The sequence below is a fragment of the Gopherus flavomarginatus genome, chromosome 7 (genome assembly GCF_025201925.1).
Source record: "Gopherus flavomarginatus isolate rGopFla2 chromosome 7, rGopFla2.mat.asm, whole genome shotgun sequence".
Classification (NCBI taxonomy): Eukaryota; Metazoa; Chordata; order Testudines; family Testudinidae; genus Gopherus; species Gopherus flavomarginatus.
In genome coordinates, this window is record NC_066623.1 from 97,378,159 (window position 1) to 97,392,734 (window position 14,576).

Below are 14,576 nucleotides of genomic sequence, written 5' to 3' on the forward strand. Positions count from 1 at the left end.
TAGTGTGGGCAGGCACCCTGTCAGTGTTACTAAGATGGGGAATAGAGACCCTATGCAGCATTTGACAGAGAAAAGGTTAGAAGCCTTTCTTAACAGGTGTCTGCCCTCACTGCAGGAATTGCAACAGAACCAAGCCACGGAAGAGGCTAAGAGGACTGATCACAGCACTGATGATTTTCACCATCAGGAAGATTAAAGGTGAATAAGGAAGAAGTGGGTCTCTGAGTGCTGGACACGTCCTGAGACTCTGAATAAGTAGAAGACTGGCCAGAGGATGTCCTTCTCCTTGTGCTTACAGATGCTGGCTATTCAAGTCTCTGGCTTGCTCTCTGCCTGCAGAAAGCTATTATGTGTGGAGGCCTGGTTTTTATTTTACCATGGGAGCTGGTCCATGATCATATGTTAGCGTATTCCCAGGGTAGGCTATAGCTACCTTAGTTACATTTTGATGCTGCTTAGTTATTTCACATACAAAGTTGTTGATAAAAAACATGCATCTGAGGAAGTGGGTATTCACCCACGAAAGCTCATGCTCCAAAACGTCTGTTAGTCTATAAGGTGCCACAGGATTCTTTGCTGATAAAAAATAAACAGCCAGAAGAGCCCCAGCCTAGGTCATGCTTTCATTTATTCACTTCATATAAAAATCTCTTAAGAATGCATCTGAACACAATATATAATACTATAACATACATTGTGTGAAACTTTTGAAAACAATAAAATAACCACCTGGAACAATGCAGTGTTCAACAGACATACAAACCCATTGATCATGCACAACTGTGCTAGTCTCATCAACTATTTAGTCACAAGTTGGACCAAAAGCTTGAAATATATTTTACAAACTGAGACTGACACCATTAATGATGCCTAACAAGCTTTGTCAGAAGAAGCTTCACAGCACAATTATTACATCAGTTCACATTTTGTCATAGAAATTCACATTGGGTTGTTCATATACTGGAACATGACGTTTAATAGTTGGCAGCATTCACAAGGGGTTTCCTTTTCAGCGTTTCAGTAGTTTAAATGGCTAGTCCTATTGCCCTCACTCCCAGTCGTAAGATACAACTCTTCTTAACTCATCATGAAAACGAAACTCCAGTGAGCTAATGCCACCTGAATGCCCTTTATGGGTTCCGTATGTCTCTTACGCTATGTTCAGGTTCTTCTATTTTATGCAATACAAAAGGTTACAAGAAAAAAAGGCAACTCTTATCCAGAGTTTTCTACACAATTAACACCACCATTGACAGGTAATGTTAATTTATATAAATTAATAACTTACAAAACATTACATTATATACAGTCAGTAATAAATACACTGTTATAAACAGTAATGGACGTGTTAGAGCTCAAGGCAGTGCAGGAGAAGGATGATGGAACTAAACCTAGGAAACATGAACTACAGGTGAGAGAAACACAAAGATCTGAGCGTGCAGCTTCCACTGAGCAAAGAAACCGGCAAAGGGAGAACACACATCACACACTGCCTTATTACACTTAATTGTATATGTACTGCATTGTGCTAGAAAAACAGAACTATCCTTTATCCTGTGCACAACAAAAGTGAACCCCACTGAGGAAAAAATACTGTTGTATATAGCAAGCAAACAGAAACAATGTGCAATGGCATGAAATGACTTTAAAAGATCATCTGGAAATTTAACAAGACTATTAAAGGTGCAGCAATGCAAATATAGGGGGTACCCCTTCTGTTTAGCCTGTAAAAATGATTAACCGCAATAAAGTGACAGATATTGCCCATGAGAGAAGGAAGACTATTTCTTTTAACAGGAAGAATCAAAAAAGTATCCACCAATTTTGAAACACATTGTGTAGAGTTTTATACTAACTTTGTGTATTTAATAGGCTCTTGAAAAGATGTGAAAGTGTTTACAAAAAAGGCACACAGGTCCGCAGACAGGTGGTTAGGTGGACAGGTTTTATATGTAGAGTTACTATTCAGTAGTTTCTATCAGTCTAACTGGTATAAATCCCAAAATCTTAACAGTATAAAATCTCTCAGTTCTGCGTTGTTCACTTTCAACCAGTTCAGTAACAATTCAAGCTGGCTCTGGAACAACACAATGTTTTAAGATGACAAGGCTTAAACTACAATGTAAATCATCTGTTAATTTCCTGAGCAATCATTCCATACACGATCTTTAACCTTGACTCCAATCTCAAGTAGCTGAGAAGATCTTTTAGCCAATGTTAGACACAGGCCTAAGACCTAGATGGCAGGCTAGTCCTACAAGACAGCTTGCATGCTCATTAAGTGTTTAAAGTTCACCTACATACAGTACATTATGTATCAACAGGTGACATATCTTCTGTCACAGCTTCTATATTAGCCTCTTCTTGCGACTCCCTTTTGCCCGGGTCAATCACACAGAGTGTCTTTGTATTGCTAAAATAGCTGATACTCTCACTCTCCTTTTCAGGTCCGTCTGAATCCTCCTCTTCAAGAGTCAGTTCAAACTGGAACTTCTCCATTAGACCCTGACAGTCTCTATTCTGTTCATCAAGGGGAGGGGAGGGACTTTGAGGTATCATACTCTGGTACCAGTTCCTATTGTCTTCTAAAGTATCCAGGATGTCTTGTGCGTCAGGCTGCACTAGGTCTGCCCAGGTCTCCCAAAGTGGATGGACGATGTAATCAATGAATCCAACCTGAGAAACAAAATATTACACACACATTACAAATGACTGATGCATTTTTTCAGAAAATATTCAACACCACTAAGGACCTGATTCAATGCATCAGACCGGGCCCCAAAACCCAGTGTCTAAATGGCACCATTTGCAGACATCATGCCTGTGCAAAACTGTATTGACAAAAATGAAAGTTGGCTTGAGGCCTTTTTTCACATCAGGCCCTGAGTTGAGGTTTAATTAAAAACAACAGTAACATAGACATTCAGAGATAAGGCTACCATTATGCCATCCCATAATGAACACGTGATTATAAGTACCTATTGGGTTTCTGGGAACGGGGCGGGCGGACGCCCACTGCTAATAGATCCCTCCCACAGCCTAAGAGGAGGATCTACAGGATCTCAGAACCCAACTGATTTCGGGGCTTGCTGTTTTCTTTGGCTGACTCCAAAAAAACCCCTCTGTTCTGGTGCAATACTAAGGCAAAACTCAAGCTGAGTTAATCTTTGGGAGATAGAAGGCTTCACTGTGGTTGCTATTTAAATGTCACCTCCCAACTGTTACCATACAGAGGTACCAGAAATAACGATACTGACTTTTTTTTTTTTTATTAATGGCAATCGCAGTGCAATTCCCTTGAGCTTTCATTTGGCTGGCAGCTGTGAAAAAGCCAGCATTCTTAGATTGACTATCAGTCCGAATTCTGAATGTTACTGCTTTTATAGACTTAAATTTGACCTTTAATGATATCTTATTATCGCATGTAGCTTGTGTTTGTGATGACTTCTTTTCTCTGCTTTGCATCTTTAAATAGAGAGATGTCTCTGCTTTCTGCTGCAGAGGTGGCTGCTGTTTTTCTGTTTAGATGCAGCCTACTACAACTTTCTTTTTTCCTTGTTAAGAGTGTACAAAACCAAATGAAGAACCCTGGACAAAAACAATCCCTTGTCCCCAGTGATGGTATAATATGTATGCAGGCCTCCTGTGGTACAGACGGATGTGTCATTGATGGAAATAATGATGGTCCACGTTGGCTCTGTGAGCCCTTCAGACTATTGGCAAGCGAGCTCCGAATTGGCTCACTTTTTAATTGTCTGACAAACAGGACGTACAGGATGGAGAAAACTGAATGGCCATAAAAAGGATTGAAATTCTTCCATCTTGACAGAATGCGTCACCTGACTCCGCGCACTGCTGGACAACATTTCTATGCAGCAGGAAAACGGCTCTGTAAGGGGCCAGACTCAACACACGGATGTTTGCTTTGGAAATCACATATGCCTCCTTCAGACACAACAGGATGTCAATAGAACCATTCTAATTCAATTGTAACATACTGTTGCGGCAGCTTAAGCAAAAAGGTGATGAAAACTTCCTGCAGCACATGTTTGGAGGCATTTTAAAGTGAAAAAACTTCAGTGTTTTGGTTATTGGATAGTGGGGTTCGCTGACATTATAAAAGCTCCCAATATTCATAAAGGACTAATGGTCACAAATGTTGCAACTTTTAAATGAAACAAACAGTTAACTGTTCATCTAAACAAGCATCTCAAACAACCAAGCAAATGATTTGCCTGTTTCTGAAAAGAATATTTACTAGATTTAAAAGGACATTATTTAGTATATTTGAAAATTTCAAATATGTTTGTATTTGTCATTCTTTCTATTTTAGGCCCTTTTAACTTCAAAAGGTAAATGCCTCTCTCTGTTGATGCATTTTTGTCTTGTTCAAATGGCTGGTATTCTGTTCAATTCCTGATCTCCCTGCACAATCACAATTTATGTTTTAAAATCTCTCTGAAGTGAGAAGATGGAGCAGAAAAACGCTTCAACACTGCCTTACGGAGCATGTGGACAATTCCTTGTCAAACTGGGGTCGTAGATTGTTGTTGGTCTAACAAATGAGCACAGATTTTTTCCAATGGTGATGTGAATAATTTTGAAGCTATGTGGTTTAGCACAGGAGGACATTTAGAAATAATAATGAGCAACTTTGTTAATTACACCTCTATCTCGATATAACACTGTCCTCGGGAGCCAAAAAGATCTTACCGTGTTATAGGTGAAACCGTTATATTGAACTTGCTTTGATTCACCGGACTGCGGATCCCCACCCCCTGGAGCACTGCTTTATCACGTTATATCCAAATTCGTGTTATATCGGGTGGCATTATATCGAGGTAGAGGTGTATTTAGGCCCACAAACCCTTGACAATGTCTTGTTCAAGCCAATTAAATAAGCAACTGAGGCACCACTATCTAAAGAGCAGAATGTGCTTTAGTCAACATAAGTCATTGGGCTCAACATTGGGATGACTGAGTTAAATTCTGTGGCTTGTGTTATATAGAACACACTACATGATCTAATGATTCCTTCTATCCTTAAAATCTATGAATGAGAACAAGGGACTTGACAATGAGTTCTCACAAAGTAAGAAATATTCCAGTCTTCAAAGGAGCCAACTCCTTTTTAAATATTTGTATTGATTTAGACAAATACTGCCCTGCCTTCCCAATCCTCTCCTCCCAGGACTTCCAACAGGCCCTTAAGATTATATCCAGAAAAACTGTGGGTTTCTAGAGGTCTGACAGTCCACACTGGGTTGGCTGCTGTCTACAGATCTTTCCCAAAGCATTCTGGAGTGGATCCTGACTCAGGAAGTCCCTAGACTGTGCAAAATGTAAGGAAACTAGCCACTAAACACAGACTGCCAAAACTTTGCCGACTGGGCAGGATATTGACCAATTTTGGAGGGACTCATTGAGGACCAAGGAGAAGGATGTTGTGAAGGATGAGAGAAGAATACTAGGTGGGAGAATCTGAACCGCACCTTCCCAGCCAGGGGTCTCAGATAGATTCTCGATTGCTTCTGGAAGTTGGAACACAAAAGAGAAGGCTGAGTCTTCGTTTGAACATAAGGCGAAGTGAAGCAGGAAAGAGAACACCTAGAATGGTCACGTAAATCCATAAAAGCTTCAAAGACATTCAGGTATTTGGGGTTTATCAGAATCAAACTTCTGAACCTTTGGCTATTTACCTATTTCACTGAAAAAAACCTGTCATTATAATTGAAAAGGAAGATGACCCTCGAGCATATTAAATGCAGCAAGAGGGTGCCACGCCCTTAATAAAAATATCCAAATCAATGAAAAAACATTTGGACCAAACTCATCCCTGGTGTAACTCCACTGATGAAACCAAAGTTACACCAGGGATGAACTTGGCCCATTCAATTTTAAAACTACGAACTGAAACAACTAAAATATACCCCAATGTAAAGTACCTGTGATTTCTCCACGGAGGCTGTGTGTTTGTCACACATTGGACTAATTTCCATTCCTCTCTCTCGTTCTTTGTCTCCCTGCTGGAAAAATTCCTCCATGATTCTGTCTGTCCACTGCCGATATAATTCCAGGGATTTTGTGGGATTACTCAAATCTGCACAATGTACCATATTTCGGAGAACCTGAAATTACATTAATAAGAAAACTCATAAAATCAAGTGGAATAAAAGAAGATTTCAGACCATACCTGTTTGTTTAATCAAGAACATTTTAATCACAAAAGTCTTTGATTATGCAACATCCTATGAAAAAGTAAGTTCTCAAAAATTTCTTTCAAATTATACTAGAGATTAGTTGTCAGGGTCTTTTGTGGAAGCACAAAGGGCATTGTGTGCTAAATCAGCTAACTCTATGGATATACAGGGTTCAGTTGCAGACTGCCATCATGTAGGTCTGTTCTTGAATGCAGGTTCTTCCCACCATTCATAATTTCTTCTCTAAATGGAGCCTTTTATAGTTAAATAGCCCTGCTCTATTAACTGAATAACAACATTAACATTCAATTAATCATTGAATAAACAATGATTTAATTCATTAAATCAATGAATTAACATTGATTAATTGTGGACAAAGGGATTTAAAGAGAAATGGAGCGTTCTATATTTCACAGCAACTTCTGTCTCCAGATTAACAGCTTTTAAAAAAAATGAATCGTGATCTTTATGTTAAACCAGTGATAAGGTGGGAGGTTTTTTGGTGAGCCTGTTGTTAAATGTCTGCCACCAAAGTCGAGGGAGGAATGGAATGCTTTCCCTTTCTCAGAGAGAGTAAGCCCCTTTCTCAATACTTCGAGACTCAGCACTGTGGGTTTTTCTATGCATTGGGATATTCTGAGACAGATCTCTCAGATACACAATAGAATAACTTCAACAAGAGAGAGAATGAGAGAACATTGCAGTGCCTAAATCCATCCTAGGGCCTTCCTGTACCTCTTTGCTTCTCTCCATGGTATTGAACAGTAGCAATATGGGTCCTACAAGCTTTGAATGATTTCTAAAAAAGTTAGCACTGAACTTTGCAACAACTGCCGACTATTACCCAGAGTAAAACTATGCAGCACGGTTTCTTCAACAAAGAATAAACTATGCAAAATGACAAAAATCTAAGGAAAATTGCAATCACATACCTGTATACGATCTGTATAGTTATCCAAAAGGAGAACTCCTGAACTTGTCACTTTCTTAGTTTCCACCATAGTCTTTAGATCTGCCAAAAGGCTCATATGTTTGGACATATCTGTTGCCAACACCTTTATAAAAGAAGAAAACTTTCTGAACTAAATGCAGCAGTGCAAAAAGGCAATTTTTCTCTTTAAGAACAGCAGTAGGGATAGCCAGAGTACAGTAAGGGTAGAATTCTTACCATGTCTATCACCATTTTCCTGAGAGTCTGACGCTGTTTCTTCGAAAGGTTCTGGAAGATATCACAGTGTTCTTCTTGCAGCAATTTGAAACCCACAGCAAGATGGTGGTTTTCCAAGACAGATTCATCATTGTACATCAGAGCTAGTTCAGAATCTAGCAAAGTGTGAAAGAAATCAGTAAGCATAATGCAGGATTCCAAACAGGAAATCTTTCGGTTGTGCATTGAAGTCTTTAGAATCATTTAAATAAATGATTAAAAACTAGGCATGCTGTGTTCTACTGATTTTCTTTTTGTTTCATCAGTGCCAAATAGCATGTGGTATTCTAATATTAACACTCGTGTACAAGTACTCTAATATGCTCATTATTATTCAGTTTAATTGGTAACTAGCTTGAGATGAGAGAAAAAAATGATCTTTTTGTCACTAACAACAGAAAGCATGAAACATGCAAAGAAACTTTCCAAAATGGAGCCATACAATTGTCTTGGAACTAACACATGTATTTAGCATGTTGCAAAGTAGACTATGAACCACAAACACTAATCTTTGGCTTTGTCTTCATCCACAACAACAATAAAAATATAAAATAAAATATTATGGATTATTTAGTTGTCTCATATTAGTTATAAAAGAACGGCCCAAGTTCACACTAATGACTGGAAGACTCACTGTGAATTAGTACTAGGAAAATAAATACAATTTATGTCGCAAAGAGACCACATCACAAAGTTCACTGGTTTTGTTACTTTGACAACAGTTTAATTATTGCTCAGTTTCATGGTGCGCTAGTAGTCTACTGCAGAATATTGCATGACAGTAACACAGTCTTAAAGAAGTAATTTGAGACCTTACTCTGCTATTAAATCTTTGTTGACCAAGGGAGAGAGTGTATTAGATTTGCAAATTAGTGCGGTACTACTGTATTTAAAACCAGACTTACTTGTATTAATAAGAAATTGATTGGAGACACCAGGGTGATCCACATCATGAATTGCAGCTGCAAAAATTGCTGCAAGGATTTCCAAATCTGTGAAGACAGCCTGGGAAAAAATGAACAATATAAGCATGTGACCACAGCCTTTAAATCATAAGCTCTGAATAGTTTGCATGGAAAATTGTCAAAACGAATTGTTCTTGTTTTTAAGATTTAGCCTCCCATGAGCAAAATGTTTCTAGTCAGAAGAAAGCCCTTCAAACAGTACATGCACTTGTTACTGAAAATTATTTAAGGTATCTTTGCCCTAAGTAAACTAAGCCCTCAGAAAAAGCAGTACAGTACACTACTTTTGCAATATGAATGGATGCTAAAGCAGAATGAATTGGCTGAAGTGTTCTGCTATGTATTTTAACAAACTTAAAGTGAAATCTTGAGTCTGTGAACAAAACTCCAATAGTAGATTTTGAGGAGTTGAGAGTGGACAGAATTTCATCTATAAACCAGAAGTAAGGACAAGACATGGAATTGACTCTCTGAACCTTGAATGGCACTGGAATGCACAACCACTAACCCACTGGTTAGCTCAAGATTACACATTTCAGTCGTTTATGCCCTCTGTTGCCTTCCAGCAGTTAGATTTCAGGGTCACCAATACTGCATATAGCTTCAATTAACTCACACAGAGGATCTATATACTGAAATATCCATTCAGATATCCTGCTTTATTGCTTTAGAACAGTGTTTCACAAACTTGGGATGCCGCTTGTGTAGGGAAAACCCCTGGCAGGCCGGGCCGGTTTGTCTACCTGCTGCGTCTGCAGGTTCGGCCGATCGCAGCTCCCACTGGCCGTGGTTCGCTGCTCCAGACCAATGGGAGCTGCTGGAAGCAGTGGCCAGTAGGTCCCTCAGCCCGCGCCGCTTCCTGCAGCTCTCATTGGCTTGGAGAAGCGAACCACGAGCAGTGGGAGCAGCGATCAGCCAGACCTGCAGACGGGGCAGGTAAACAAACTGCCCCAGCCCGCCAGGGGCTTTCCCTACACAAGCGGCATCCTACGTTTTGGAAACACTACCTTAGAATTATCCAGACAAATTACTTCAATGCCCCAATACAGATCACATTGTTAAAAACAGAACAACTTACATCTAATGCAGGCGTAGAAAGAAGAACGTGTGTTGACTGGGCAACATCAGCAGCATGTAGGCTGTTATGGTAGGCTACATCAGAATGGTAGTGGTCTTCCAAAGTCATCATGTAAGTTACAAAGGTGTCAGATGAGATTTTGAATGTTTTTAGTAGATCTCTCTCCTGTTGAATAAGCGTGAAAAGAATACACATTAAATATGCAACCAAAGGTGTCCTCATACACATATTATAGGATTTAACAAACCAGAAAACAATCAGAAAACATGCAAGTGTTGTAAAAGAGTAGCAAATAAATGTGGAATCTCTAACCTGAAATATGGCATACATAATACAGGTAAGGGGCCTGCTGTGTGAATATCTTGCAACGTTAAATATGTTAAGACCCCATTTATTCAGATCCTCCAACTCCTATAGAAAAACAAAAACAACAAAAAAGAATAGTTACAATACTTTAAAAATGCATGTGGGAGCATGTACCACAAACTATCATATCTATCGGTTTAATCAACTCTTCAATATTTTCTGAAAGTTTAATAAGATGATAATTAATATTAACTGGTAATTATCAAAGTACATGAAATGTAAATTAACACTGAAGATTCTATGTCAAACCACTATTAAGTGGCGAACACACTGCATTGAGTCATAAGGGAATTATTTTCGTTGCTGTCTCGTGTAACTGCAGGAAACTCCAGAAAGAAGACAAAGGCAAAGTGGCCAATGGCAGGCATGGCTGAGCTATGTTCAAAAATTGCTTAAGACTTTACAGTTCAGAACTACTTAGTCACACTCTCCTCCTTCTGATCTTTTAAACTATTCTGATGAAATTTCAAAAGCCTGTACACACCTAAAAATATGCTTTAGGGGCCTGATTCAACTTCCATTGAAAATGTTAATTAAGACTCACAATACTTCTGTCAGGTAGGTAATATTTATTCTCATTTTACAACAGAGGCTGTCAGGTTAGGATAAGTGACTTGGTCTACTAGTTCAAACAGACGAGAACAGAACCCACGAGACCTGGCTCCCATTTTAATGCTAAAGCTAGTAGACAGCACCATCTTTTCTCTCTTTCCAGCTTCGATGAAGATCTAGAATGATAGAACTTCAAGGATGTTTTTGTACAAGAATCATGCACACCTTGGCCAAATGGTCTTCCTTTTCTGTTTTCACACCAAACCGCGAAATGCTGGTATTGTTTAAGCTTGAACTATGCATTAATTTTTTCACTCCACTGATCTGTGTCATGAGCTGCTGTTTTTTCTTCTTCTCTCTGTCTTTCTGTGTGGGAGAGGGAATCTCCACATCATTTTGTTTGTCTGTGAAAGAAAAACGGTGAAATGATTCAACTACATGGAATCAGGACACAGCAAACTCTCACTTTAAAAATCAACCATTTGGAGGCGCTCCATTAAGTTTTAATTTTATACACATGATAATTTTAGAACCTTGCAACCTACTTAACACAATCACTCCTCGGAATTTAAAGTATTTTAACAAACCATTAAAAATCACACTGAATTTAAAATACTACATTCAAGCAAGCAATGATCATTGTAAATTAAGACATTATTACTCAGTACCAGTGTCTTTAACATAGTAATCATTAATCATGAAAGGCTGATACACTCAGGTCTAAATCCACTAGTAACACAAATGCTGGTCTAAGATCTTATGCTGGTGTAAAGGATATTAGTGATCTTAGGAAGAGGAGGTCAAATTTACTGTTGGTGTAACTATACTAGTGTCAGGGTAGCTACATCAGAAGAGAATTTGGTCCCTGATGAGCATAGCAGGCTGTCAGAAACAGCTGACTCTCTCCTCTTGTGAGTGGAGCTGCCACTGAGTGTGAAAGAAGGATGTGTCCAGGGTAGTCAAAATCTAGGCTGATTTAGCGGTTCCACCTCACACAGATTCTCCCTGGAGGCCTGGTGTATTTTAAAGATGGCGCCTCCTGATCTAAATCTAGTGCAGGACAGCAACATAACCATTGTCTGGCCTCCGCTGTAATGGATCTTCCCTTTGGGCTTTGCTGGGGCATGACACACCATGCAGTTATCCTTTATGCCTGCTAACACCAACTTTGCTTAATTTGTGCAATAGTCTATTAGTGTTTGTATAATAATGTCCACCCTTTAGATTAATTCCAATCATTAATAGTGAACAAAGTGTCCTACAGTACTCTGAACTAATTTATGATCTTAGATATGTGTAGAACTATTATTGACTTCAACGGGAGTTCAGCACACGTAACTGGGGAGAGAATTTGGCCTGCTGTGATTTGTTTTAATAAATAAATCTATTTACACAATTAGCTATCGCCTTTCATTTAATGGAACACAAATAATTTATTTATTGGATTAAAATGAAGAAAGAATGGCACATGACTTTTGTAGGGCGCAGTTTTCGTGCACTTGTGAAACAGATTATAATCCCCTTGCACTTTTGCAGATCTGATCATCTCTAGAGGGACTAGGGCATTAGCTGTGTTTTCCTTTGCTTAATTAAAGATCTCTGTAATAAGAACTACTATTGTGTCTGCAACATTGCAATTAAGAAGAAAGACATTATTCACAATGACAGTCGATTTGGCATCAACGGGTGTTTCCCCTGTGAGTAGGCACTGGACCAACAGAAGTACTTTCCTATATACTATTTCCTTGGCAATGTTAAGTGCTAAAGCAGGACAAAATGAAGATCTTAAACAAAAACCTTGTTACTTGACAAAATAACTAAACTCATTAATTATGTGAATTTTGAGAAAAATCCTTCTGACAGGTCGAGTTTGCTGACACAGAATAGTGATGGAGATCAAGAAACAACAAAAATTAAAACCTGTACTTAACAGTAAAAGGGTTTCAGGTTAGTGATCTAGCTACATACAGTATACTCATGTTGCTAAGTGGCCACCACAAAATATTACTTCTTATGAAAATACCCTACTTGAATTTAAGAATGTATATTTTTTACCTTGATTTAGAGTACTGGAGTACCTGTCACTTAACAGGCAGTTCATTGATTTTAAAATATTAAAAAGGTGCAGACAGATATTCTGCACCTTCAACACCACATATTATGGTTTCTAAGGACTGTTATAATTCCCACTCCCACTGAGTTTTTATTGTTTTCTATCAGTCCTACTTGTGGTCCCCTTTAAACCATCCAGAACATGTGATCATCTGAGCAAATGACTGTCATCTCCTCTATGATTCAATGATCAGCCACCAAAGGTTTAGCAATTTGTTCCACAGAGTGTCTGTTCCATGTGTTCTTAAAGTCAGTCTATATATTGCTAGTAAAATTAGCTACTACTCAAAAGCTGTAAAATATGCTTCAGGAGAAGTCCAAGTATCTGCGATGAGAATCACTTCTCTAGGAAGCAAATACAATATCAGGATCTGGTCCTGCAGCTCTCTCACATGAGTATACCAACGGTGCAGGGTAGGCCCTTAATGTTTATTGTATGAAAGCCTGTCATTAGCTGTTATCACTAATCCTATAATTACCACTCACAAAAAAGAACCACTCTCATTTGGGATTGGATTCATACTGAAGTTGAAAAAAAACTACTAAAAAAAAAATCACATTTTATAGTGTAGGTCTATATTTAGAACTTCTGCACACACAAAATGGCACAGAAACAGATGTTGCTGTTCCACAAGGCTATAATTCTCTGATGAGACAAGAAAGAAAGGGAGCAGCTATACTGTTTGTCACTGCAGAGGATGGCACACAGTGAAAAACCTTTTTTTTGGTTGTTGTAAATCCATCTAGATAGGGCCAAGAGAGGGATAAGAATACTCTCCCTGCCTTCCCCCCCACCCCAGTTTGGTCATTGATATGGATCCAAAACCTGCTGCCCTTACTCTGGAGGAATGCCCATTGACTAAATAAGGGCTTCAGGATTGGGCCATTAGTGGTAAATTTGACCCAAAGAAAGACACAGTGAGTGGGGCATCTCCACACTCCCCAGAGAACTTACTCTGCAGCACTTAGAGAAGTTGCACCTGTTTGAGCCAATAGTGAATTTGGCCCTCTGACTAATCAAGGCTACAATATATCATGCATCTTATTCATCCCATGAGCTGTATGTATGTGTTCCTTTGCACATTCTGAGCATTACAAAACCATTCTCCTGTTTTATATAGGGAAGTGAAGAAGCAACGTTTTCTTTTTTTTGGGAAGACACAAACAAGCAATCCCCATCCTAGAAGTACGGTTCATCTAGAAATCTAAGGACACACCTAGGTCCCTTTTTTAGCTAATTTAAAAATTTAAAAGCTGTTTTTAAAATGAACAATCAAGCTATAGTTCGTCCCAGTATGGAGGGCATGCACACGGCCCTCTGCACCACGTACGCCACTGATGCAGGATTGGTTTGGTGGCCCTACATTCCCTTGTGGACTAGAGTGAATATCGCCATTATAGAATAAGTAGCAAGACATCTTCTGGAGTTGTGTTCCATGGGAATATCTGTGTTCTCTCCTAGTGACAAACAGTAAGCAGTAAGATCCTCACTTGCAAAAATCCATCAGGAAGAATCTGTAAATAGCACTGATGAAAATAAGCCCACTACAATGCAGCATGTTGCACGCTCTCCAGCTTCAGAAGTAGATTGTTGGGATTCCAGCTAGCTGGTCCTGCTTTACTTTTGGCACTATTTAATATTCTGGGTGTCCTGACAAGGCTGCTTGATAAAACAGAGCCAACAGATTTCCGTAAGGTAGCTACAAACAATTATACTGATTATTAATAATGATGTGCTATGTCCAAAATAATGCCATATCTTGATCCAAGTGTAAGCATTTAACACAAGAACATAAGAATGGCCATACTGGGTCAGACCAAAGGTCCATCTAGCCCAGTATCTACTGACAGTGGCCAATGCCAGGTGCCCCACAGGGAGTGAACCAAACAGGCAATGATCAAGTGATCTCTCTCCTGCCATCCATCTCCACCCTCTGACAAACAGAGGCTAGCGACACCATTCCTTACCCCATCCTGGCTAACAACCATTAATGGACTTAACCTCCATGAATTTATCCAATTCTCTTTTAAATGCTGTTATAGTCTTAGCCTTCACAACCTCCTCAGGCAAGGAGTTCCACAGGTTGACTGTGTGC

The 14,576-nt window shown here is 39.1% G+C and overlaps 1 protein-coding gene across 4 annotated transcripts in view; it reads right to left on the bottom strand.

The window, feature by feature from the left end:
- Nucleotides 1-610: 610 nt before the first annotated feature.
- PDE4B (phosphodiesterase 4B) overlaps nt 611-14,576 on the bottom strand; it is a 377,221-nt gene continuing 363,255 nt past the window's right edge. For all 4 annotated transcript variants that reach the window (XM_050962921.1, XM_050962920.1, XM_050962922.1 and 1 more), the window contains 8 exons: nt 10,594-10,772; nt 9,763-9,861; nt 9,451-9,615; nt 8,313-8,412; nt 7,369-7,523; nt 7,133-7,255; nt 5,946-6,128; nt 611-2,676 (listed from right to left, as the gene is read on the bottom strand). In XM_050962921.1, the coding sequence (XP_050818878.1) occupies nt 2,311-2,676; nt 5,946-6,128; nt 7,133-7,255; nt 7,369-7,523; nt 8,313-8,412; nt 9,451-9,615; nt 9,763-9,861; nt 10,594-10,772 (1,370 nt within the window). In that variant the 3' untranslated portion in view covers nt 611-2,310. The remainder of the gene's footprint in view (nt 2,677-5,945; nt 6,129-7,132; nt 7,256-7,368; nt 7,524-8,312; nt 8,413-9,450; nt 9,616-9,762; nt 9,862-10,593; nt 10,773-14,576) is intronic.